At 47.5% G+C, this 25,797-nt stretch overlaps 2 protein-coding genes across 6 annotated transcripts; one reads left to right on the top strand and one right to left on the bottom strand.

Moving 5' to 3' along the window:
* Positions 1–1,585: 1,585 nt before the first annotated feature.
* On the top strand, positions 1,586–22,734 carry GLS2 (glutaminase 2). 5 transcript variants are annotated; one of them, XM_003939330.4, is made up of 18 exons: positions 1,586–1,998; positions 12,687–12,786; positions 13,181–13,302; positions 13,962–14,091; positions 14,875–14,954; positions 15,041–15,204; positions 15,427–15,485; positions 17,452–17,484; positions 17,746–17,804; positions 18,299–18,365; positions 18,515–18,565; positions 18,682–18,858; positions 19,801–19,932; positions 20,378–20,470; positions 20,626–20,687; positions 21,162–21,238; positions 21,850–21,913; positions 22,044–22,734. In XM_003939330.4, exons 1-18 carry the CDS (start codon positions 1,817–1,819, stop codon positions 22,198–22,200), a joined length of 1,809 nt encoding a protein of 602 aa, XP_003939379.1. In that variant the 5' UTR covers positions 1,586–1,816; the 3' UTR covers positions 22,201–22,734. The 5 variants fall into 5 exon arrangements, with proteins under 5 accessions (XP_003939379.1, XP_039328070.1, XP_074258851.1 ...); XM_074402750.1 differs by lacking the exon at positions 1,586–1,998 and adding an exon at positions 8,259–9,660; XM_039472136.2 differs by lacking the exon at positions 13,962–14,091.
* SPRYD4 (SPRY domain containing 4) lies at positions 22,701–25,168 on the bottom strand. The gene is made up of 2 exons (XM_003939331.4): positions 25,013–25,168; positions 22,701–24,641 (listed from the first exon to the last, which is right to left on the bottom strand). Exons 1-2 carry the CDS (start codon positions 25,095–25,097, stop codon positions 24,103–24,105), a joined length of 624 nt encoding a protein of 207 aa, XP_003939380.3. The 5' UTR covers positions 25,098–25,168; the 3' UTR covers positions 22,701–24,102.
* Positions 25,169–25,797: the final 629 nt, after the last annotated feature.

The raw sequence follows: 25,797 nt of genomic DNA, 5'->3' as shown, positions 1-25,797 counted from the left end.
AAAAAAAAAAAAAAAGGAAGGAAAAGAAAACTAGTATTTTGTGATACAGCCAGAACTATCACAAGGAAAAGACTCCCAGTACTATATCATAATTCCACATAAAATACCTCCTTTAGGGATGGAATCATTTCTCCTGGAATAATTCAATTCAATGCTTAGTTTTTGGGAAGGGCTGCATAAAGAAGAAACTTGTAGTTTAAAAACAAACAAACAACAGCAACAACAAAAAAACGGGCCCGGCGCAATGGCTCATGCCAGTAATCCCAACACTTTGGGAGACCGAGGTCGGGAGTTGGAGACTAGCCAAGCCAACATGGAGAAACCCGCCTCTACTAAAAATACAAAATTAGCAGAGTGAGGTGGCGTGCACCTGCAGTCCCAGCTACTCGGGAGGCTGAGGCATAAGAATCGCTTGAACCCTGGAGGCGGAGGTTGCGGTGAGCTGAGATCGCCCCACTGCACTCCAGCCTGCGCAACAAGAGTGAAATTCGGTCTCAAAAAAAAAAAGCGTGGCGGGGGGTGGGGGGGTCCTAATTTCTGGCTCTGGTACTTACTAGCTGGGTTACCTTATAAGGAGGTCTTAATTTCCAAGCCTTAGTTTCCTCATCTTCAAAATGAGACTCGTAATAACTGCTTTGTAGGTCTCTGGTCAGAGGGAGAGAGAAACTAAGTGGTTGGCGCACCATGGGCACTCAGTAACAGCTATGATTTACAGAGTGGGTCCCTACTAAACATGGCTGCTGAGACAGGCACTGCCGAGATACAAGGTGAAAGTTCTAGTTGCAAATGGCGAGAGTCCTGAATGTCCTTAGTTTTCCAAAATTCGTTTTGTGCATGGCCTCTTTTCTGCCCGTGAGGAGGACAAGGGCAAGCAGTTACAACAGGAAAAATGTGGGGAGCACTTCATGGTGTATAAAACGTTTTCCCCTGTGCTACCTTATTTTAATGTCTTAACTTCCCAGATTTGAAAAACAAGTCCTACACAGTCACCAAATAAGTGATAGAGGGACACAAACTGGAACCCAGTCTTCCTAACCTCCAGAGCGACCTTCCCGCCGCCCCGTGCTTCCCTCAGGTGCTTCTGCCCGGGGTTCCCCGGCGGCCATCCTCCTCTCCACTCAGCACCACCCGGCGTCGGCCACGCACCAAGCTACCCGCCGCGTTACGGAGGGCTGGTTTGGCTTCGGAAGTCGAGGCTAAGTGACCTGAACTGGGCTCACTCTGGGTCTCCTCTCTCAAGACAGCATCCTCCTCTCTACACCAGAACTCCATCGTTCGCAGCCCCATTACGCCCGGGAGAAGCCCCTCCGGCCCCCACCAGCTTCGCCTCAGTGCGACCTCCCCTTTCCAGCCCTGAGCGTCAGTGGACGCCGGCGCCTGCAGGGCGCGCGCGGAAGCATCCTCAAGCAGTTGCAGGGGGTCCCGGCCTTGCTCTCATTGGGTAGCCTTACCCTTTCCCCGCCTCAATATTTTTGCTTCCTCAGTGATTGGACCTGGGCATTGTCTATTCCAGCTCCCAGGCACCGCCCTCTCTCCACCCACTATAACTCCACCCGGGTTCTCCTGTATCCCCGATGCTCCTCACCTAGGCCGGGTCCTGAGGGAATGGGTGCTTCTAACCCCGGAGCCGGCTTTAAAGGGGCAGGCCCCTCCTCCTGCCCCAGCCCCACCCACCGGGCCTCCCTTCTCCATCTTCCAGGCCCAGCGCTCCCTCACAGAGCTCCCCTGCACCTTATCTCGCCAGCTCCGCCCCTCCTTCCCAGTCAACGCTCCGAAGTCCTAGGCGCACAGGCAGAGCCGGCGGCGTGCTGGGGGCATGCGCTCCATGAAGGCTCTGCAGAAGGCGCTGAGCCGGGCCGGCGGTCACTGCCGGCGGGGAGGCTGGGGTCACCTGAGCCGGAGCCCTCTCCTTGGCGGGGGCGTCCGGCACCACCTCAGTGAGGCCGCGGCACAGGGCAGAGAGACGCCACACAGCCACCAGCCGCTGCGCCAGGATCAGTAAGGCAACTGGGACAGGGCAGGGGACGGGCTTGCCCCGACTCCCACTATTTCTCGCTAGTTCCCGAGTGCCCTCCCCAGGCAGTGCCTCTCATCGCCCCTCTGCTCGCTCACTAGGCTTCGATGCCTTTCCTTTGGATGTGGGGCTTTGGGAGCGTCGCGCTCCGGCGGTAATCTGCCGTCCGCCCGGGAGTGCGTTCGGGCAGGCGGGTCCTGGGGATGGATGGTGCCTGTCCAAGGTGCGCGCTTAACCCGGATCACAGATGGGCGCGGAGTGTTGCTTGGCGCACTGAGTGCAAGGTCGGGCGCACGCCGCCTGGCCTCACCTTCCCTCGACCTCTTGTATATTTTAGGGGATGTGTGGGTGTGGAACAGTCTCCTGCCTCAGGTCCAAGTGTACTGGGCTCTGTGTGGTGTGTTTCTGCGTGTTCTCAGCGGGCAATGTGTGATGCGCGTGTATTATTGGTGCGCAGGTATGTGCGTAAGTGTTGAGTGTGTGCGTAGCAGTGCTCCATGAACTGTAGAATAGGGGGATTTTCCAAACTGGTTGTTGAAGGGGGAGAATATTTATAGTGGAGGAAAAGTCTTTAAGACGCAGATTTCCCAAACCAGAGCCAGTCAGAGCCGTTATTCGTGCTGCTCAGGCCACCGAATCTAAAAGGTTCTCTTCCTTTGGGTATTTCTTCCGCCCAGGAGGCCAAACCTTTATCTTCCCCACCGCCCAGGACACACTTGGTGGCTGAGCCTTTTTCTCCGATACGCAGATAGTGCTAAGCAGGCAATCTTGTCCTCCCCAGAAGGCCAGCATAGACACTGTCCAAAGAGCCCCTGCTCTACCGTACCAGGAACAGGAAATGGGCCGTCTCCCACGTCACTGCCATCTCCCTGATGACACTCCGAAACATGCACACCATCAGTAAAGTAGCCAGACTGACACACTACCTCACCACTATTCGAGTCTCTGTCCTAAGGGACACCGATAGGTATTATTTATTATTAATAACATTATACAGCTCTTCTCTTTTTTTTTTTTTGACAGAGTCTCACTCTGTCACCCAGGCTGGAGTGCAGTGGCACCATCGACGCTCACTGCAACTTTCGCTTCCTGGGTTCAAGCAATTCTCCTGCCTCAGCCTCTCCTGTAGTTGGGATTACAGGCGCATGCCACCGCACCTGGCTAATTTTTGTAGTTTTAGTAGACACAAGGTTTCATCGTGTTGGCCTGGCTGGTCTTGAACTCCTGACTTCAGGTGATCCACCTGCCTCGGCCTTCCAAAGTGCCGGGATTATAGGCGTGAGCCACCTCGCCTGGCCCTTTTCTTTTTTTTCCACAGTCCTGGTGTCTGCTTATCCATATTACATGGTACTTTTCCATCAGCTTCTTCTCACAGAGACATGTAACATTTAAAGGATAAGCCCTCTCTCTCCTGTTCTAGTCTTCACCCCAACTTCCAGATAATCACCATGGGAGAAATAATGGTGGGATACAGTAAAAGCCAAACTTCCCTGATCTGTCCACCTTCTGCAGAGTAGGGAGCTAGAGGTATCCCTGGTTCTCCCTATACATACCTCCTTATCCTATGGAGTCTGGTGATAGAAGTGTTTTTAGGGGACCTTGTTTTTTCTGCCCAGGGAACCTCCTGGTCATATCCTTGGACTAGTGTTCCCCAGGCAGAAAGGATTGAGAGCACTGGAGAGTGATGTGCTTAGGCAGTGTGACACCATGAGGGGGTGGGGTTCCTGTGTTTGGGGGAGGAAAGAGGACAGCAAAGAGGAAATGTGATGTTATGTGGATTACTGTTTGTTTAATATTTAGCTGTATTGTATTTATGACTTTTTTTTGGAGACAGTTTCTCTGTTTCCTAGGCTGGAGTGCAGTGGCATGATCTCGGCTCACTGTAACCTCCATCTCTGGAGTTCAAACGATTCTCCTGCCTCAGCCTCCAGAGTAGCTGGGATTACAGGCACCTACCACCATGACTGGCTAATTTTTGTATTTTTTTAGTAAGACAGGGTTTTACCATGTTGGCCAGGCTGGTCCCAAACTCCTGACCTCAGATGATCCACATGCCTTGGCCTCCCAAAGTGCTGGGATTATAGGCATGAGCCACCATGCCCAGCCGTATTTATGATTTTATTTTATTTTAGAGATGGGGTTTTACCATGTTGGCCAGGATGGTCTTGATCTCTTGACTTCGTGATCTACCTGCCTTGGCCTCCCAAAGTGCTGGGATTACAGGCGTGAGCCACCACGCCCAGCCCATATTTATGATTTTAAAAGAAAAATAAGATAGAATATCAAGAGGAAAATATCCCAACACAAAGAAATGATAAATGTTTGAGATGGTAGATAAACTAATTACCATGATCTGATCACTACAATTATATGTATTGAAATATCACTATGCATCCCATAAATATGTGTACAATTATGTCAATTAAAAAATAATAAATTTAGAGCCAGGCACAGTCGCTCACACCTGTAATCCCAGCACTGTGGGTGGCCAAGGCAGGGGGAATCACTTGAGCTCAGGAGTTCGAAACCAGCTTGGGCAGCATGGTGAAACCCTGTCTTTACAAAAAAAATACAAAAATTAACCAGGCATGGTGACGTATACCTGTAGTCCCATCTATTTGGGAGGCTGAGGTAGGAGGATCACTTGAGCCCTGGAGTTAAAGGCTACAGTGATCCATGATTGCACCACTGCACTCCAGCCTAGACAACATAGTGAGACCCTGTCTCAAAAATAAATAAATAAGGGCTGGGCGCGGTGGCTCAAGCCTGTAATCCCAGCACTTTGGGAGGCCGAGGCGGGTGGATCACGAGGTCGAGAGATCGAGACCATCCTGGTCAACATGGTGAAACCCCGTCTCTACTAAAAGTGCAAAAAATTAGCTGGGCGTGGTGGCACGTGCCTGTAATCTCAGCTACTCAGGAGGCTGAGGCAGGAGAATTGCCTGAGCCCAGGAGGCGGAGGTTGCGGTGAGCCGGGATCGCGCCATTGCACTCCAGCCTGGGTAACAAGGGTGAAACTCCATCTCAAAAAAAAAAATTAATAAATAAATAAATAAATAATAAATAAGTTTATTACTTAAAAATTTTTAAAAAAATAAAGATCCCAGTACTAGAGATAACCAATTAATATTATGATATATTCATATATATCCTATATATATGTAATTTAATAAAAATGGGATAATATTCATATTCTTTGGTAACTTATCTTTTCCATTTATGAACAGCTTTTAATATCATTGAATATGTGCATATGACATCGTCATTTTGTCATTTCAAAAGATTCCATTGTATGAGGTATCATAGTTTATATAACCAGTCTTCAATTTGATTACTATATACTCTTGTACACTTGTTCAATTATTTCTTAAGAGTAAATTCTGCCGGGCGCGGTGGCTCAAGCCTGTAATCCCAGCACTTTGGGAGGCTGAGGCGGGTGGATCACGAGGTCAAGAGATCGAGACCATCCTGGTCAACACGGTGAAACCCCGTCTCTACTAAAAATACAAAAAATTAGCTGGGCATGGTGGTGCGTGCCTGTAATCCCAGCTACTCAGGAGGCTGAGGCAGGAGAATTGCCTGAACCCAGGAGGCGGAGGTTGTGGTGAGCCGAGATCGCGCCATTGCACTCCAGCCTGGGTAACAAGAGCGAAACTCCGTCTCAAAAAAAAAAAAAAAAAGTAAATTCCTAGGAAATTTTGCTCTCCAGAGATAATCTGATGTCACTGATATCTTGTATAGTCTTCTAGAGATATTTTATGCATAAAATACATGCTGATATTACTTTACCTTTTTTTATACAAACGGTATCCTATACACATTGTTCTTTTAGCTTGCTCTTTTGGTGTCATACTATACTCATTGCTCTTGTACCTTGCTTGTTTTCCCTTAACATTTCATTGGTGATCTGTCCATATCTGAGGGATATGCAGTTTTTTTAGGCTTGTGATACATTCAGTCGTAATAATATTATTTCCTGTCTTCTGTCAGTTTCCAGGCACAGAGTCCTGCCTTCAAAGTGTTCCTATGTACTTTCCTTCTTGAGTTATCCCTCAGATAGCTTTTTCCCTCCTTCCCTCCCTATAGGCACTAGCTTCCTTGTGACAACCAGATTTCCCCAGAAGCAGGAAAACTCTTCTAGTATTCCCTTTTCTGGTATTCCTCCTGGCTCCAAACACACACATGCCTAGTCTATGCCAAGCTGCTTGAGTCTTATGATTATTATTATTACTGAGCTGAAGTCTCACTCTGTTGCCCAAGCTAGAGTGCAGTGGCATGATCTTGACTCACTGCAACCTCCTGGGGTTCAAGCAATTCTCCTGCCTCAGCCTCCCGAGTAGCTGGGACTACAGGCACATACCACCATGCTCGGCTAATTTTTTTGTATTTTTTTAGTAGAGACACAGTTTCACTATGTTGGTCAGGTTGGTCTTGAACTCCTGACCTTGTGATCTGCCTGCCTCAGCCTCCCAAAGTGCTTGGATTATAGGAGTGAGCCACCATGCCCAGCCAAGGCTTTTTTTTTTTTTTTTTTTTTTTTTTTTTTGAGACGGAGTTTCGCTCTTGTTACCCAGGCTGGAGTGCAATGGCACGATCTCGGCTCACCGCAACCTCCGCCTCCTGGGTTCAGGCAATTCTCCTGCCTCAGCCTCCTGAGTAGCTGGGATTACAGGCACACGCCACCATGCCCAGCTAATTTTTTGTATTTTTAGTAGAGATGGGGTTTCACCATGTTGACCAGGATGGTCTCGATCTCTTGACCTCGTGATCCACCCGCCTCGGCCTCCCAAAGTGCTGGGATTACAGGCTTGAGCCACCGCGCCCGGCCCAAGGCTTATTTTTTAATGCATTGTTTCAATAGATAATATATTCCATATGGCTCAAAACTCAAAATATGCAAAAGATAGTGAAAAGTGTCCCTCCCATCCCTTTTTCCCAGCACCTACGTCATCTCCAAAGAAGGAGATAAATCAGTCTTACCTTTTTTTTTTTTTTGAGACAGAGTGTTGCTCTTGCCCCGGCTGGAGTGTAACCTCACTCTTGCCTCAGTTTACTATAACCTCCATCTCCCAGGTTCAAGCAATTCTCCTGCCTCAGCCTCCTGAGTAGTTGCGATTACAGGCATGTGCCACCATGCCCAGCTAATTTTTGTATTTTTAATAAAGACAGGGGTTTTACCATGTTGGTCAGGCTCGTCTGGAACTCCTGACTCGTGATCTGCCCACCTTGGCCTCCCAAAGTGCTAGGATTAAAGGCGTGAGCCACCACGCCCAGCCAGTCTTACCTATTTCTTCCAGAAATATTCTGTGCCTGAATAAGCAAACACATATATATTTTTCCCTTTTAAAGTTATGATTCAACCTGGGAAAGCTGATATAAGAAAAAAAGAAAAAAACAAATGAAAAAATTAAGCTAGCACTGAAGAACGTATTCACGTAACCAAACACCACCTGTTCCCCAAAAACCTATTGAAGTAATAAATTAAAAAATAAAAATAAATAGCTGGGCGCGGTGGCTCACGCCTGTAATCCCAGCACTTTGGGAGGCCGAGGCGGGTGGATCACGAGGTCAAGAGATCAAGACCATCCTGGTCAACATGGTGAAACCCCGTCTCTACTAAAAATACAAAGAATTATCTGGGCATGGTGGTGCGTGCCTGTAATCCCAGCTACTCAGGAGGCTGAGGCAGGAGAATTGCCTGAACCCAGGAGGTGGAGGTTGCGGTGAGCCGAGATCACGCCATTGTACTCCAGCCTGGGCAACAAGAGTGAAACTCCGTCTCTAAATAAATAAATACATACATACATAAAAATAAATAAAGCTGGGCATGGTGGCATGCACCTGTCGTCCCAGCTACTAGGGAGGCTGAGGTAGAAGGATCACTTGAGCCTAGGAGCTCAAGGCCAGCTTGAGGAATACAGTTAAACCCCATCTCTAAAAACAAACAAACAAACATAAATACTACCATACTCTGTATACTGTTCTACAACATGCTTCTTTTTTTTTTTTTTTTTTTTTGAGATGGAGTTTTGCTCTTGTTACCCAGGCTGGAGTGCAATGGCACAATCTCGGCTCACCGCAACCTCCGCCTCCTGGGTTCAGGCAATTCTCCTGCCTCAGCCTCCTGAGTAGCTGGGATTACAGGCACGTGCCACCATGCCCAGCTAATTTTTTTGTATTTTTAGTAGAGACGGGGTTTCACCATGTTGACCAGGATGGTCTCGATCTCTTGACCTCGTGATCCACCCGCCTCGGCCTCCCAAAGTGCTGGGATTACAGGCTTGAGCCACCGTGCCCGGCTTACAACATGCTTCTTTTAATTAATATTATATCTTAGAGATAATTCCATATCAATACTTAGGGCATGCCCCAATTTCTTTTTTTTTACACTGCATAATATCCCATTATATGAATATACCGCAATTAATCAGTTCCCTATTGCACATCAGGTTGTGTCTAATTTTTTTTTTTTTTTTTTACAGAGTCTCGACCTGTCACTCAGGCTGGAGTGCAATGGTGCGATCTCGTCTCACAACCTCTGCCTCCCAGGTTCAAGCAATTCTCCTGCCTCAGCCTCCCAAGTAGCTGGGATTACAGGCACATGCCACCACCCCTGGCTAATTTTTTTTTTTTTTTTTGAGACGGAGTTTCGCTCTTGTTACCCAGGCTGGAGTGCAATGGCGCGATCTCAGCTCACCGCAACCTCCGCCTCCTGGGTTCAGGCAATTCTCCTGCCTCAGCCTCCTGAGTAGCTGGGATTACAGGCACGCACCACCATGCCCAGCTATTTTTTTTGTATTTTTAGTAGAGACGGGGTTTCACCATGTTGACCAAGATGGTCTCGATCTCTTTACCTTGTGATCCACCCGCCTCGGCCTCCCAAAGTGCTGGGATTACAGGCTTGAGCCACCGCGCCCGGCCGACCCTGGCTAATTTTTGATATCTTTAGTAGAGATGGGATTTTACCATGTTGGCCAGGCTGGTCTTGAACTCCTGACCTTGTGATCCACCTGCCTCAGCCTCCCAAAGTGATAGGATTACAGGCGTGAGCCACCGTATTTCTAATCTTACTAACAATGCGATGAAGGCAGGGCTCGGTGGCTCACACCTGTAATCCCAGCACTTTGGGAGGCTGAGGCAGGTGGATCAGGAGGTCAGGAGTTTGAGACCAGCCTGGCCAGCATGGTGAAACCCCGTCTCTACTAAAAATACAAAAATTAGCTGGGTGTGGTGGTGCATGCCTGTAATCTCAGCTACTTAGGAGGCTGAGGCAGGAGAATCACTTAAACTCGGGAGGTGGTGGTTGTGGTGAGCCAAGATCCCGCTATTGCACTCCAGCCTGGGCGACAGAGCAAGACTCCATCTCACAAAACAGAACAACAAAACAATGTGATAAAAAATTGTAAATATGTTATTTTTTAGGTATGTAAGTATACCTGTAGGATAAATCCCTGGAAATCAAATTATTGGGTCAAACATCTTTGAAGAATCTTAATCTCAGCTAGCTGTCATATTTGGAAATAATCTGATAAAATAACTCTGCTTGGCTGGATGGTGTGGCTCATGCCTGTAATCCCAGCACTCTCGGAGGCTGAGGTGGGAGGATCACTTGACTCCAGGAGTTTGAGATCAGCTTGGATAACATAGTGAGACCCCTTTTCTACTTAAAAAAATAACTCTTCTAAATCTTTTAACATATTAATAGAAATCTTGAAAACCAAGAAGTCTTCAGCACCTGGAATTTTAGGTACTATAAGCCAGAAAGATACTTTGGGGCACAGGGACCTTGCTAGCAATATAATTTAGTAATTCTTATTGAAGACCCACAGTGTGCTAGGGACTTTGCTCAGTGCTGGGAAGACAAAGTTGTATAAAACACAAAGACCTAACAGTGGAGCAAGGGATATTCTTCCATCAGTAAGATGGTGTGTTGTGTCAAACCAGCAGCATAAGCAATACCTGGAGGTTTGGGGAACATTTGATCTGGACCGTGAAGAATGAGCCAGGACCATGCTAACCAAAGGTCATTCTATGTAGAAGTTACAGCATAAGCAAAGGCTAGGAAGCCTCACAGTCCCTAGCCCATTTTGGGGAACCATCTACATGCCTGCTATATCTGGAGTGTGTGGGCATGATAGGGAAAGGGAAAGTTACGTTGGCAGGTTTTATTTATTTTATTTTTATTTTTATTTTTTATTTTTATTTATTTATTTATTATGAGAGGGAGTTTCGCTCTTGTTACCCAGGCTGGAGTGCAATGGCGCGATCTCGGCTCACCGCAACCTCTGCCTCCTGGGTTCAGGCAATTCTCCTGCCTCAGCGTCCTGAGTAGCTGGGATTACAGGCACACGCTACCATGCCCAGCTAATTTTTTGTATTTTTGGTAGAGACGGGGTTTCACCATGTTGACCAGGATGGTCTCGATCTCTTGACCTCGTGATCCACCCGCCTCGGCCTCCCAAAGTGCTGGGATTACAGGCTTGAGCCACCGCGCCCGGCCTATTTTTATTTCTTGAGACGGAATCTCACTCTGTTGCCCAGGCTGGAATGCAGTGGCACAATCTCGACTCAATGCAACCTCCGCCTCCCAGGCTCAGGTGATTCTCTTGCCTCAGCTTCCCAAGTAGTTAGGATTACAGGTGCCCACCACCATGCCCACCTAATTTTTGTATTTCTAGTAGAGATGGGGTTTTACCATGTTGACCAGGCTGGTTTCAAACTCCTGACCTCAGGTGATCCACCCGCCTCAGCCTCCCAAAGCGCTGGGATTATAGGCGTGAGCCACTGCGCCCTACCAATTGGCAGGTTTTAAAGAGGTTTTAATGCCTTAACAAGTTTTTTGTTTTTGTTTTTGTTTTTTTTTAGACAGAATTTTGCTCTTTTTCCCAGGCTGGAGTACAATGGTACAATCTTGGCTCACTGCAACCTCTGCCTCCCGGGTTCAAGCAATTCTCCTGTCTCAGCTTCCAGAGTAGCTGGGATTACAGGCATAAGCCACCATATGTGGCTAATTTTGTATTTTTAGTAGAGATGGGGTTTTTCCATATTGGCCAGACAGGTCTCAAACTCCTAACCTCAGGTGATTCAATCACCTCAGCCTCCCAAAGTGCTGGGATTACAGGAGTGAGCCACCGCACCTGGCCTAATTCTTAATTCAAGAACTTTTTCTTAGGCACTGGGGAGCTACCAAACATTTTTGAGTAGAGTAATTACATTTGAATTTAGAAAGATCACTAGCGCATTTTAGAAGATGGATTGAGGCAACAAGAGCGAAACTCGGTCTCCAAAACAAACAAACAAAAAAGATGGATTGAAAGTCAAGAGAGTGTAGTTGCAATTAGGCAACAGGCAATAAGGAGAAGATAATAAGCATGATTTATTGAACATCTACTTTGTGTCAGACATTTTTTCATGGAATATTATCTTAAGCTTCACATCACCCAGGTGAAGTAGACATTACTACCCTTATATTATAGATAAGGAAGCAAGTTCGTCAATATTAAGCGACCTGCTCAAGATCACACAGTTATTAAGGGGCAAACTCTGGTCTACCATGCTGGCACAGGGAAGAGGAGAAGAGAGGGTGGATTTAAGACATTATGAGGTAGATTCATCCAATGTTGGTGACCAACTAAGCATGGACTTAAGGTGTGGAAATTATCAAAATTATGCCACATTTCCAGCTTGGCACCCAGGTGGGTGGTAATGCTGTTAACCCGGTGGGGAAAAGGAGAAGAGTGAAGGCGGCAAGGTGACTCAGGTTTGGACATGTTGAGTTTTCAGTGCTTGTGGGGCACCTATAAGTGGAGTGTCAGAAGGCACTTAAAAATAAAGATCTGAGGCCGGGCGCGGTGGCTCAAGCCTGTAATCCCAGCACTTTGGGAGGCCGAGGCGGGTGGATCACAAGGTTAAGAGATCGAGACCATCCTGGTCAACATGGTGAAACCCCATCTCTACTAAAAATACAAAAAATTAGCTGGGCATGGTGGCGCGTGCCTGTAATCCCAGCTACTCAGGAGGCTGAGGCAGGAGAATTGCCTGAACCCAGGAGGCGGAGGTTGCGGTGAGCCGAGATTGCACCATTGCACTCCAGCCTGGGTAACAAGAGCGAAACTCCGTCTCAAAAAAAATAAATAAATAAATAAATAAAATAAAGATCTGAAGGTCAGGAGTAAAAGAAAGCTAGGGAAGAGATTTACAACTTCTCAGGACATACATGAACATTAGAATTATGCCGGGCGCGGTGGCTCAAGCCTGTAATCCCAGCACTTTGGGAGGCCAAGGCGGGTGGATCACGAGGTCGAGAGATCGAGACCATCCTGGTCAACATGGTGAAACCCCGTCTCTACTAAAAATACAAAAAATTAGCTGGGCATGGTGGTGCGTGCCTGTAATCCCAGCTACTCAGGAGGCTGAGGCAGGAGAATTGCCTGAACCCAGGAGGCGGGGGTTGCGGTGAGCCGAGATCGTGCCATTGCACTCCAGCCTGGGTAACAAGAGTGAAACTCTGTCTCAAAAAAAAAAAAAAAAAAAGAATTATAAGGATAGATCAGATGGTTCAAGGAGGAGGCATAGAATGAGGCTGCTCACCTATTTATAAGCCCGTGTTGCAGGAGGAGCAGGCAGCAGTTCTCAGGCTCCACTTTCCTCCCCATTCTCTGCTCCTAAACAGTGATTCATCAGAAAGTGGCATGCTGTCCCGCCTGGGTGATTTGCTCTTTTACACTATTGCTGAAGGACAGGAACGAATCCCTATCCACAAGTTCACCACTGTAAGTTGCTCTCTGCCTGTTCAGAACCCTAATTCCTTAAGATCTCTTGAAAGTGGGGAAAGGAGGGTATGACAAGTGAAGGGCAGCTAATGGGTTGCTACATGTAGGTGAAGCATACAGATGGATGAAAATCCAGATGTCTAGGCCGACAAGCCCATTTTCCTTCCTGCCCCAGGGTCAGAAGATTGAACCCTCTAGCTCATGGAAAAAGAACAGAAAACTCTTGTTAGCCTTCAGAGCTGCTCCATCCCCTCCTTTCTTATTATCCAAACCCATTTGTTCCACCTGTTGTAGTGGTCGGGGTTCAGCTAATTGGGTGTCCACTGGGAAAGATTATAGGGAGTATAACACTGTCCTTGTAGCTGACCTTACTGGCCTCTTCTTTCCTCTAAAGGCACTAAAGGCCACTGGACTGCAGACATCAGATCCTCGGCTCCGAGACTGCATGAACGAGATGCACCGTGTGGTCCAAGAGTCCAGTAGTGGTGGTCTCTTGGACCGAGATCTCTTCCGAAAGTGAGGGCCCCAGAAACAAGGGCACTGCTCTCTCAAAACTGTCCTGTGGACATAAACTCTCAGAACAGGGATGAATTTGGGAATTGTATAGTTCAATTCCTCATTTTATTTTTATTACTTATTCCATAAGTTATACATGAATACTCATTATAAGAGTTCAAACATTATGGAAATACATGATCTCCTTTCCCTTCCTACTCAATCCCTGTCACCTTTTCCTAGAAGTAAACAGTATTAACAGATTAGTGGGTATCTTCTAGATAATGTTCTAGTATTTACATACATACATGAATATATGTAAATATACTTTTATGATTTAGGATTTTTAAAATATCAAGATAACATACATATTATTTTGGTATTTATTTTTTTCTCACATCCCAAGACATAGTGTCTTTCCATGTCATTAAAACCCCTCATTTTTGGCTTAGCATGTCCTGGATTTATATAAAAAAACAAAAACAAACAAAAAAAACCTCATTTTAGAGGTAAGGAAATTAAGACTTAGAAAGGTAAACTGATTTGCTAAAGGTAACACAGCTGTTGATCCCAAACCTGAAGATCACCTACAACCTTCTTTATTCCCAACTTCCATGGCTCCAGAATGAGTTCCAGCTGCATCTCTCTAGCCCCCTAATCCAATCGTGTCTGGGATCCAGGTGTGTGAGCAGCAACATTGTGCTCCTGACCCAGGCATTCCGAAAGAAGTTTGTGATTCCTGATTTTGAGGAGTTCACGGGCCATGTGGATCGCATCTTTGAGGATGCCAAAGAGCTCACTGGAGGCAAAGTGAGAGCCAGGGGACTAAGGGAGGGGTCAGGGACCTGGGCCAGATATCTTTTTTTTTTTTTTCCCTTTTTTGAGATGGAGTCTTGCTGTGTCACCCAGGCTGGAGTGCAATGGTATAATCTCAGCTCACTGCAACCTCTGCCTCCCGAGTTCAAGGGATTCTCCTGTCTCAGCCTCCCAAGTAACTGGAATTATAGGCATATGTCACCATGACCAGCTAATTTTTGTATTTTTAGTAGAGATGGGGTTTTGTCATATTGGCCAGGCTGGTCTCGAACTCCTGACCTCAAGTGATCCACCCGCCTCGGCCTCCCAAAGTGCTGGGATCACAGGTATGAGCTACCGTGCCCAGCTCACATCTACCTTGCTTCTCAGAGATTTCCTGGGGCTGGGAATCCTATGAATGAGAGATGAGAAGCAGAACTTCTGTAAATGGGGACATGGCTCCATGTGTTTTTATACACGATTTCTTGAAGATTCAAGAGCCTTCAAAGAGATTTACAGGGTAATTGAACCTAAGAACCAAAAGGAGAAGGTGACCTCAGAATTCTCTTTTTTTAAATTTCATTGGGTTTACTGCCATCTCTACAGGATTGGGGATACATAAAGATATAGCCTTCTAGGACTTAAGGTTCGGGCATTTCTGGGAGCAACAGGCAGGAGGGACCCCTTTGCCCTACAGGAGACAGAATTTTAGCTTTTATCTAAAAGATTCTCCCTCAACCGCAACTCTGTTCCTCTTCTCCACATCCATCTCCCTTTTCTCTACCCACTCATGTCCAGGTGGCAGCCTACATCCCTCAGCTGGCCAAGTCAAACCCAGACCTGTGGGGTGTCTCCCTGTGCACTGTGGATGGTCAGCGGTGAGATGCTGGACAAGAGGAAGGGGAGGCAGGGCACAGGTGCCAAATACAAGCCAACCTCTTTCATGGCATCTGTCTGCCTCCAGGCACTCTGTGGGCCACACAAAGATCCCCTTCTGCCTGCAGTCCTGTGTGAAGCCCCTCACCTATGCCATCTCCATAAGCACCCTAGGCACTGACTACGTGCACAAGTTTGTGGGCAAAGAGCCCAGTGGCCTGCGCTACAACAAGCTCTCCCTCAATGAGGATGGTGAGCACTACCAAGGCTCAGACCATACCTATAGCCGTCCCCTTCTCCTTATCCCCACCCCATCCCCCAGCCTTTTTTGTTTCTCTTCCTTTCCTGATTAGCCCTGTCATGCCTTTCTTCCCAGCAAACAATCTTTCTTGTCTGACCCACAAAGTGAAAGCGGGCTGTCAGGGAGCCTTTGTTCAGTGGCTAAGACTCTCTCGGTGGTTTGTATTTCTCCAGGAATTCCCCATAACCCCATGGTCAATGCTGGTGCCATTGTCGTCAGCTCCCTAATCAAGGTCAGTGTCACCTTAACCTTCTGATAAGTATTATCCTCTAAGCTCCTGCGTTCCTGTGTCCCTCATATTTGTTCAGCTCTCTGAGGAGACTGGTGGGGCTCTGATTTCTTTGAGGGTCCCTAGGAGGCACATGAGGCACAGGAGGGACCCACATGTTTGTGCTGAGGACATCAGTAAAAGAGACTGCACCATCTACTTCATCCCCATTCAGTACTGTTCCCTGCCCCCACCCATGAGTCTAGAGCCTAGAGTGCCCTGACCCCTGCCTAGGACCAAGGGCCAAATGCCAGAGACAAGGGGAGGACAGCACTATTGGGCACTGATTGGCCACCTCTGGGTGTGGGACACCTGCAGAGAAGGGTGAATGGCCAGGCCAGGGCAGTTATTCACGTCACCTGGAACTGTGAGTTGGCCTTGAACAAGGGTGTCAAACTAGCCCATCAGCTGTAAGTCTCCCAGGGCTTGAGCAAGAACCTGGCAACAGCTGGGCAGCAACACCCTGGAGCCAATCACAGCCCCTCCTGGGGAAGGTGGTGTTAGGAACCCTTCCCCCAGGGACTCAGAGTCCCCCAGGTGTCAGAGTCCCTGTGGTATTGACTCTGTAGTTGACATGAGTAAGCAACGATTCCGGTTGAGGAAATGAAGCTGAGTCTCTCTCCTTGTTCTGTGATGGCTCCATCTACAAACTTGTATCTGGGACCTGCCGAATCCCATTCCCATCTAAGTAGGACCTTTTAAAAAAAAAAAATAGAGACAGGGTCTCCCCTATGTTGCCCAGGCAGGTCTCAAACCCCTGGGCTCAAGCAATCCTCCTGCCTCAGCCCCCCAAATTGCTGAGATTACAGGCATGAACCATCGTGCAGGCCAATGGGATAGAGTAAAGCTAAGGTGTAAGGAATGAGGATGGAGATCAGGGATAGGGTGGGGCTGGGGGACAGGATTAGAGTCAGGGAAATGAATGTGGGTGTCAGGGATGAGGGTTTGGATTGAGAATGGAAGTGGGACAGCCCAGCAAGGTGGCTCATGCCTGTAATCCCAGCTACCTCAGAGGCTGAGTTGGGAGGATCACTTGAGGATGGGAGGTGGAAGCTGCAGTGAGCCACGATTGTGCCACTGCACTCTAGCCTGGTGATAAAGCAAGACTCTGTCTCAAAAAAAAAAAAAAAAAAAAAAAAAAGCCGGGCGCGGTGGCTCACGCCTGTAATCCCAGCACTTTGGGAGGCCGAGGCGGGTGGATCACGAGGTCAGGAGATCGAGACCATCCTGGTCAACATGGTGAAACCCCGTCTCTACTAAAAATGCAAAAAATGCGGGCCGGGCGCGGTGGCTCAAGCCTGTAATCCCAGCATTTTGGGAGGCCGAGGCGGGTGGATCACAAGGTCAAGAGATCGAGACCATCCCGGTCAACATGGTGAAACCCCGTCTCTACTAAAAATACAAAAAATTAGCTAGGCATGGTGGCGCGTGCCTGTAATCCCAGCTACTCAGGAGGCTGAGGCAGGAGAATTGCTTGAACCCAGGAGACGGAGGTTGCGGTGAGCCGAGATCGCGCCATTGCACTACAGCCTGGGTAACAAGAGCGAAACTCCGTCTCAAAAAAAAAAAAAATGCAAAAAATTAGCTGGGCATGGTGGCACGTGCCTGTAATCCCAGCTACTCAGGAGGCTGAGGCAGGAGAATTGCTTCAACCCAAGAGGCGAAGGTTGCGGTGAGCCGAGATCGCGCCATTGCACTCCAGCCTGGGTAACAAGAGTGAAACTCCATCTCAAAAAAAAAAAAAAAAAAAAAGGAAAGGGAAGAGCCAATGGAAGTTCCGTGTTTTAAGAAGAAAAAAAAGGCCTTTATAAAATTGAACACATTTGCGGTAGCAGGACCAGTCTGACACTTTAACTCCACTACATCCTTGACTCATCCCTCGGCCATCCTTGTGGATTTAGAATACTGACATCTCTCTCTTTCTTTGCAGATGGACTGTAACAAAGCAGAGAAGTTTGATTTTGTAAGTTCCCTTGCTATTTAACCCCTGGCTGCATTTATCCGTGGCATGCAGTCCTCTCTAGCTGCCCCAGTGGCTGTCTCTAATCCCACTACCAGGCCCGCCAGCCCATACTAGAAGCCTGTTTCCCTAAGTATGGAAATCTGCTGGCCTCAGAGGAAAGCCTGTTGACAAGACCCGAGTTCAGAAGGGCTTGTCAGCCTGTGAGGTATTAATAGAGGTCCTTAGTCAAGTGGAGCCTCAATGTCCCTTTTTCTCTTCCAGGTGTTGCAGTATCTCAACAAAATGGCTGGGAATGAATACATGGGTTTCAGCAATGCCACGTAAGTCCCTATTCAGAGGACTGACTGAAAGGAGGGGGACAAGGGGAAAGGGGGAGAGAGAATCTTAGAAGGAAGAAGTCCCAGGGAAACCTTGGCACTCCAGCTTTCTCTGAGCCCCTTCATTAACATTTGTTTACCTTGTAAAATAATTTCTTCCATTTCTAATTAGTACATAATGAGAGAGGCAGTGTGATGGTTTGTGCCTAAGCCCTTTCTTGCCAAGACTTTGAAAGCCAAAAATGTCACCAGTTTTCCTAGACTAGATGACTAGGCAGTTTGGGGTGTTTGGTTTGGGTCTACTTTATGACAAAGCCATGCTGAGTGTTTGCTCAGGTTCAGAAATTTCCTCTAATATTACTGATAGAAGTTTTATAAAGGGGTTCATTTAGTTTGTGGTGTGATGTAGCTCCATCTCTCTCAGGGAAGGTAATTATTCTCTTTCTCCCAATACCCACTCCTCCAACTTCGAGTACTAAATTGGGTGTTTGCTTCAGATTCCAGTCAGAGAAGGAAACAGGGGATCGGAATTATGCCATCGGCTATTATCTCAAGGAAAAGAAGGTAACCAGGAGAGGCCGGTAGAGAAAGTCCCTGGGAATTCTGCTGCTAGTGGAAGGGTAGCGGGGTTGGGGGCTTCTGCTGAGACCCTGACAGTGTGAAAGGGGTGCTGATGTCCAGAAGAGACATGCTCTCCCCTCTCTTCCTTGCAGTGCTTTCCTAAGGGAGTGGACATGATGGCTGCCCTTGATCTCTACTTCCAGGTAAGAAAACACTGCTCAGGGCCAAGGTGAGGGAAAGGACAGATTTTCCTACTCTACAGCCAAGAGTACCATGTGCAGGTTCACATCATGTCTTCACCTATTCTTTGTTTTCATAGCTGTGCTCTGTGGAGGTCACCTGTGAATCAGGCAGTGTCATGGCAGCCACCCTCGCCAATGGTGGGATCTGCCCCATCACAGGCGAGAGTGTGCTGAGTGCTGAAGCAGTGCGCAACACCCTCAGCCTCATGCATTCCTGCGGCATGTATGACTTCTCTGGCCAGTTTGCCTTCCACGTGAGTTTCTGGCTCTGTCATCAGTCATAAGCCCTATACAAATCTGGGTATAGGCTGAGAAGTGCTAAGAAGAGAGAACATTGACTCTCTGAAGATAAAGAGGTGGAAGCTTGTTCCTGCCTCTCATTCACTAACTTCCAGCAGGCAATTAGGCTGAGAATCCTTAGGCGAGTTCTCAAAAACACCAAGTTCCTCGAATATATAAAGAGATTTCTTTGGAAGGCCAAGGCAGATGGATCACCTGAGGTCAGGAGTTCAAGACCAGCTTGAAACCCCATCTCTACTAAATACAAAAAATGAGCCAGGAGTGGTGGCACACACCTATAATCCCAGCTATTTGGAAGGCTGAAGCAGAATTGCTTGTACCTGGGAGGTGGAGGTTGCGGTGAGCCAAGATTGTGCCATTGCACTCCAGCCTGGGCAACAAGAGCAAAACTCCATTTCAAAAAAAAAAAAAAAAAAAGAGATGTTGCAGCTCCTGAATTGTGCTTCACATTGCTGGCTCTTCTCCTTGGAGTCTCAGCTTAGATGTCACTTCCAAAGACTTTTCTGACCACCCTATATCACATGCCCCCCCCCCCCCAGCTCTATTTACAGCACCCTACTTCTTCTCACTAGTTATCATAATTATTTTAAAAATTACTTGTCTATTTACATGTTTATTACCTATCTCCTAACACCAGAATGTAAGTTCCTAGTTCTAGCACAGCATCCAGCACAGAATGCTGTTAAGTATTTCAATAAATATTTTCTAGTTAAATCAGTGAATTTAAGAGAAGGAACGGACAGGAGCAATAAAAGAAGCTAATTAACAACCCAAAAGGTTGAGGTGGATTGTGGCCATGCAGTCATTTGTAAACTTGTTAAGAGCACACACTAACGTGTTTCTTTTCTGATTTGGGGCACACCCGGGTTATCCTCAGCTTCAATTTTGTTCCCCAGGTGGGCCTGCCAGCCAAGTCAGCTGTATCGGGAGCCATCCTCCTGGTGGTACCCAATGTCATGGGAATGATGTGCCTGTCACCCCCATTGGACAAGCTGGGGAACAGTCATAGAGGGACTAGCTTCTGTCAGGTGAGATGCTTTGCATATAGTACTTAATATTTTTTGAAGCAATAAATTTGTTTAATGGTACCACTTTTGTAATTTATTTTTTGACATGGAGTTTTGCTCTTGTTGCCCAGGCTGGAGTGCAATGGCGGGATCTCAGCTCACCACAACCTCCACCTCCCAGCTTCAAACGATTCTCTTGCCTCAGCCTCCTGAGTAGCTGGGATTACAGGCATATGCCACCACGCCCAGCTAATTTTGTATTTTTAGTAGAGACAGGGTTTCTCCATGTTGGTCAGGCTGGTCTTGAACTCCCGACCTCAGGTGATCCACCTGTCTTGGCCTCCCAAAGTGCTGGGATTACAGGTGTGAGCCACCGCACCCAGCCTACCACTTTTATTTTAAGTAAATAGAGCAATCTTGAGCTCCTAAGGAGTAAATAAACAATATCTTTGGCTTACAATTTTAGAAGTTGGTGTCTCTCTTCAATTTCCACAACTATGACAACCTGAGGCACTGTGCTCGGAAGTTAGACCCACGGCGTGAAGGAGGAGAAGTTCGGGTAAGGAAAACTCCCGGTGGCTTGTAAGAATACTTCAGAGTAGAACATTCCAAAACACTCAGCAATACCCTCGACTAAGAATCCATGGAGGAGGGTCACAGGGCAGAGATTAGGTGAGTTCAATTAATGTCAGGTGGGTATGATTTGTGTTCCAGAACAAGACTGTGGTCAACCTGTTATTTGCTGCCTATAGTGGTGATGTCTCAGCTCTTCGAAGGTAATGCTACTGTGGCCAAATATACACAATAAAATATTCCTGGTCAGAGATTTTACTAGAAGACAGCATAGCAAAATAGTTAAGTGCTTCAGCTTTGGAATTAGACAGAATGGATATAGATTGCATTTAAATGAGATTTTTTAAAAAAACTAAACTGCCTGCTCTATGATAACTTAATTAATGTTAGCCATTGTTATTAAGAGCAGAGTCCTAGGAGGTAGATACCCTGTCTCAAATGGGCACTTACCACAGGTAGGCAGTGAATGATACTTCTGGAAGTATCACATTCCTAGCTCTCTAATATGGGAATAACAGTCTCATCTGGGTATAGAACAAAGATAATTTAGAGCCTACAAATCTGGGTATAGGATGTTTCACTTCTCTGAAATTCATCTAGTCTGACACCAGTTCACAAAGGACACCAGTGTTTTCAGTCTGGTCTAGGCAACTCTAGCTGCTTTCCACTACCCTCAGGTTTGCCTTGTCAGCCATGGATATGGAACAGAAAGACTATGACTCGCGCACAGCTCTGCATGTTGCTGCAGCTGAAGGTACTGAAGGGTTAAAGAGGGGAGGCTAATCATAAGACCCTTTCTTTTTTTTTTTTTTTTTTTTTTTTTTTTTTGAGACGGAGTTCCGCTCTTGTTACCCAGGCTGGAGTGCAATGGCGCGATCTCGGCTCACCGCAACCTCCGCCTCCTGGGCTCAGGCAATTCTCCTGCCTCAGCCTCCTAAGTAGCTGGGATTACAGGCACGCGCCACCACGCCCAGCTAGTTTTTTTGTATTTTTAGTAGAGACGGGGTTTCACATGTTGACCAGGATGGTCTCGATCTCTCGACCTCGTGATCCACCCGCCTCGGCCTCCCAAAGTGCTGGGATTACAGGCTTGAGCCACCGCGCCCGGCCAAGACCCTTTCTTTTTCATCAAAAGTATCATCATTATATGTGCCCTCAAAGTTATAGGGCAGCAACTCGTTTTATCCAGACACCCTTCAGTTTGCAGCTAGACTATTACTGGGTGCTGTAGGGTACAAAATGGGATGAGACCTTTTCCCTCTCCTCTTGGTAAAGACTCTCAAGAATAAGAATCAGTGGCTAAGTGTCTACACCAAAGGGTTTAAGACCTGTGCCTTCTCATTTTCCTTCTGCCCATATTCCCAGGACACATTGAAGTTGTTAAATTCCTGATCGAGGCTTGCAAAGTGAATCCTTTTGTCAAGGACAGGTGAGGATTAGGCTAAAAGTGGGGGAGGGTGGGCACAGCTTCTCTATCTATTCTCCAGCTACCTTGCAAATATATACGACCACCGCACTCTCCATGTCTCCTTTGCCTGATCATATCTTATTCCTCTCAGGTGGGGCAACATTCCCCTGGATGATGCTGTACAGTTCAACCATCTGGAGGTGGTCAAACTGCTTCAAGATTACCAGGACTCCTACACACCCTCTGAGACTCAGGCTGAGGCAGCAGCTGAAGCCCTGTCCAAAGAGAACTTAGAGAGCATGGTATGAGCACAGGTCATGGATAGCCCCTGCTCAAGAAAAAGCATTAGCTGGCCACACATGTAATCCATACCCACCAAAAATGCTATGGAGAGCTATACTGCTTCAGTCAGGACCAAACAGTCATTTGGTGACTTGGGGTACTGCTTTCTATGAGAGTCAAAATACCCCATCCCCTCAGCAGACAGAGTACAGAGAAGGGCTATCTCTGGATAGCAGTAGAGCTATCCAGAGAGAGCGGGCTTCAAAGTACAGCCAAATGGCTTGCCCCACTCAAAACCATCCCAGATGTTCACCCAGGTCTCCTCTTCCTCTCCCTGAAGAAACCATCATGAGAGAGAGACACTCTGGTGGAGGGACTCTAGCTACCACGCACATGTATATATCCACAGAATAAGGGAAGTGGGAATGGCTATATATATGGCTTTAGTAGTCTGGAAAGATCTACTCCCCTTGGCCAGGAGATGCTACTGCTACTGCTAACAGCAATTTTATAGACAGAGAAAGTATTTTATGTTCAAATAAACTTTAATTATCAAATCATTTTTGCTAAACCCAGTCTTCTTTCTTCCCTAGGGGTATCTAGCTTCATTGCCATCAGAGAAGGTAGAAGATGGAACCACAGGGTCAGATAGAATCCAAACAATACATATTCACTTACCCCACCAGGTTTTTCTCTACTCCAAATACTGCTTTAGGTTAAGTGTATTCTGCAGCCAAGGGAAGTATAGGTTTGAGTCTAAACAGGCTCTGAAACAGATTGTGTAAAACCTTAGGCCTCCCTCCTTCCTCAGGAAGTTCCAACTGTGGCAGAAATGAAGATGGAACTTCTCAAGAATAAACAGTTTCAGCCGGGCACGGTGGCTCATGCCTGTAATCTCAGCACTTTGGGAGGCCAAGGTAGATCACATGAGGCCAGGAGTTCGAGACCAGCCTGGCCAATATGGAGAAAGCCCATCTCTACTAAAATATAAAAATCAGTCTCTGTGGTGGCACACACCTGTAATCCCAGCTACTTACGAGGCTAAGGCACGAGAATTGCTTGAACCCAGAAGGTAGAGGTTGCAGTGAGCCAAGATGGTGCCACTGCACTCCAGCCTGGGTGACAGAGTGAGAGACTGTCTCAAAAAAAAAAAAAAAAAAAAAGAATAAACAGTTTCTTCTAGCACTCATCCCCTAGATATACCCCATGAGTCTCTTCCCCTTTGGTCATGGTTATAACTTGGCATAATGATTATGAGAGACTGGCTGTGTGTCAGAGGTATAGGTTAAGGTAGATGGACTCGGGGTAAGGATAGCTACAGCTCTGTGGGGCTGAAGGTCTGTGGCAATGAGCTACTGAGGAAGAAGGGCTCTGTTTTCATTCTGACACACTGAGTCAATAAAGCACTTACTGAGGGATCCAGAGCCAAAACTCTGAATGTGCTGTAGAGAAAGGGTCAAGTCATTGACTGCACCACTTCTTCAGCCAGAGGTAGAAAGGATTTACTCTGAAGAGATCTGGTAGAGCCCCAAGAACAAACAAGTTACATGTGGACAAAGGGAGGGAGAAGTTATCACGATGATGAATAAATTCAAACAAAGCTGAATGATAAGACCCCAGGATGGAATACAGTCTGAGAAAGGCCTGGGCAAAGGGAGGCAGAGGAACTGAAGGAAGCAGGTCAGGGAAGATACACACATGGTAGCCCAGGAAAACTGGCAGTAGTTGGTGGGTGGGGAGAAGTAGAGTTTGGCTGTCTGCCTCGCTTTCACAAGGTAGGGGATGAGGAAGATGATTATGACATTGCACAGAGGACCCAACACTGAATTGTGGGAGCCAGAGGTTGCTTGGGGCAAAGTTAAAAGGCTTCAGACAGTTTCAAAAGGAGGCTGGCCAAGAGTGTGATTAGAGACTCCAGTATGGACATACTAGAGGCCCTGGGGCACCTCAAGCCCTGAATGAGTCAGCAGCTCTCCATCCCAGAGAGCAAAGGCAGGCACCACTGGACCCCGGAAATCTGTCTGTAGTGTGTGAACCACAGAGACCTGGCTCACATCCACCAGGCTCAACTTCTGGGCCTCATACTCCAGCAACAGCCCCACCTTCTCTGGCTGCCCAATACCCTCAATTGGGGCTTTCTCGTTGGCCAACATGGTGTACCACTTGCGCTGGGCATAGGTGAACACCCAGGAACGATCATCAACACCAACGCAGCTATCCCGGGACATGTCCACATCTGCCACTCCTATCCGGAACTGCTGGGAGCGCTTCACTGTCACTTCCCAGTAGTGTCTGCCACTGGTGACCGCTGTGTCTGCCAGCACCACTGCCCACTCCCGGAAGCGCTCCACATTCAAGGCCACCTTGGTGGGCTCCAATCCCACCAAGCCATATTTGACACCCGTATCACCTCTGAAGAGTGCCAGGCTGCTGTGGGCAGTTTTTTCTTCCAGTTTGAAACTGATGCCTGCGGGCAGAGCAAAAGGACAGGATAATAACAGGGCTAGAACCCTAGGGCTGGTGATATATTCAGATCTGAAGCAGGCAGTCATAAGGCACAAGCAACCAGGGAAGAGTCAGAATGCCATGCGGGCAAGACAGTTAGCGGGTCGCTTTAGTATGGATAGCTCACGGAGTCAAAAAACTCGGATTGAGGAAATCCCGGGATTCAAAGAAACCAAATGGTGTCACAGGTTTGGGAATCTCGGGACCAACGCCGGTGGGGGAAGGGAAAGACCCAAGAGGGTTGGAGTTGCTTCTCGGAGTGGGGTCTAGGAAAAATAGACGGAAGCCATTCTGGAGGTAAAAAAAAAAAATAGCAAAAAGAGATAATCCTACCTCTCCTGGCCTCTGTAGAGGCAACTCCCAATCGTTTGGCTCCCCAGCGGCACAAGCGCAAAGAACGTGCAAAGGGCAGCGCCATCTTGCGCCATGGATGAATAGGGCACGCCTCCACGTTGGAGACTCAGCTATCCGCCCGCCTGCTGCCCTAGCACGTGGTGCGCGAGGGCGGCCGCGCAGTGTTATGACGTGGAGCGACCCTCTGCTGGTTGGTGGGGGCGCCGTGTAGGTGGGTTCTGTTTTGTTTCTACCCGCGGTTGATGCTGCTTTTTCAGTTTTTCTGCGTAGACGAACGCTGCTCACATTTGAACTACATAAAACTTTTAGAGATGTAGTGTAGCCAGATGCTTAAAAGTGTAGATTTTAAAATTAGACAGTACTGTAATTAGCTTTTTTTTTTTTTTTTTTTTTTTTTTTTAATGAGGCGGAGTCTCGCTCTGTCGCCAGTCTACGGTGCAGTGGCGCGATCGCGGCTCACTGCAACCTCTGCTTCCCGGGTTCAAGCGATTCTCCTGCCTCAGCCTCTGGAGTAGCTGGGACTGCAGGTGCAAACCACCACGCAGCTAATTTTTTTTTTTTTTTTTTTGAGACGGAGTTTCGCTCTTGTTACCCAGGCTGGAGTGCAATGGCGCGATCTCGGCTCACCGCAACCTCTGCCTCCTGGGTTCAGGCAATTCTCCTGCCTCAGCCTTCTGAGTAGCTGGGATTACAGGCACGCGCCACTATGCCCAGCTAATTTTTGTATTTTTAGTAGAGACGGGGTTTCACCATGTTGACTAGGA

Source organism: Saimiri boliviensis, chromosome 7 (genome assembly GCF_048565385.1).
Source record: "Saimiri boliviensis isolate mSaiBol1 chromosome 7, mSaiBol1.pri, whole genome shotgun sequence".
Classification (NCBI taxonomy): Eukaryota; Metazoa; Chordata; class Mammalia; order Primates; family Cebidae; genus Saimiri; species Saimiri boliviensis.
Note: the sequence above shows the minus strand (reverse complement) of the source record. Positions and strands in the feature narration are given on the sequence as shown.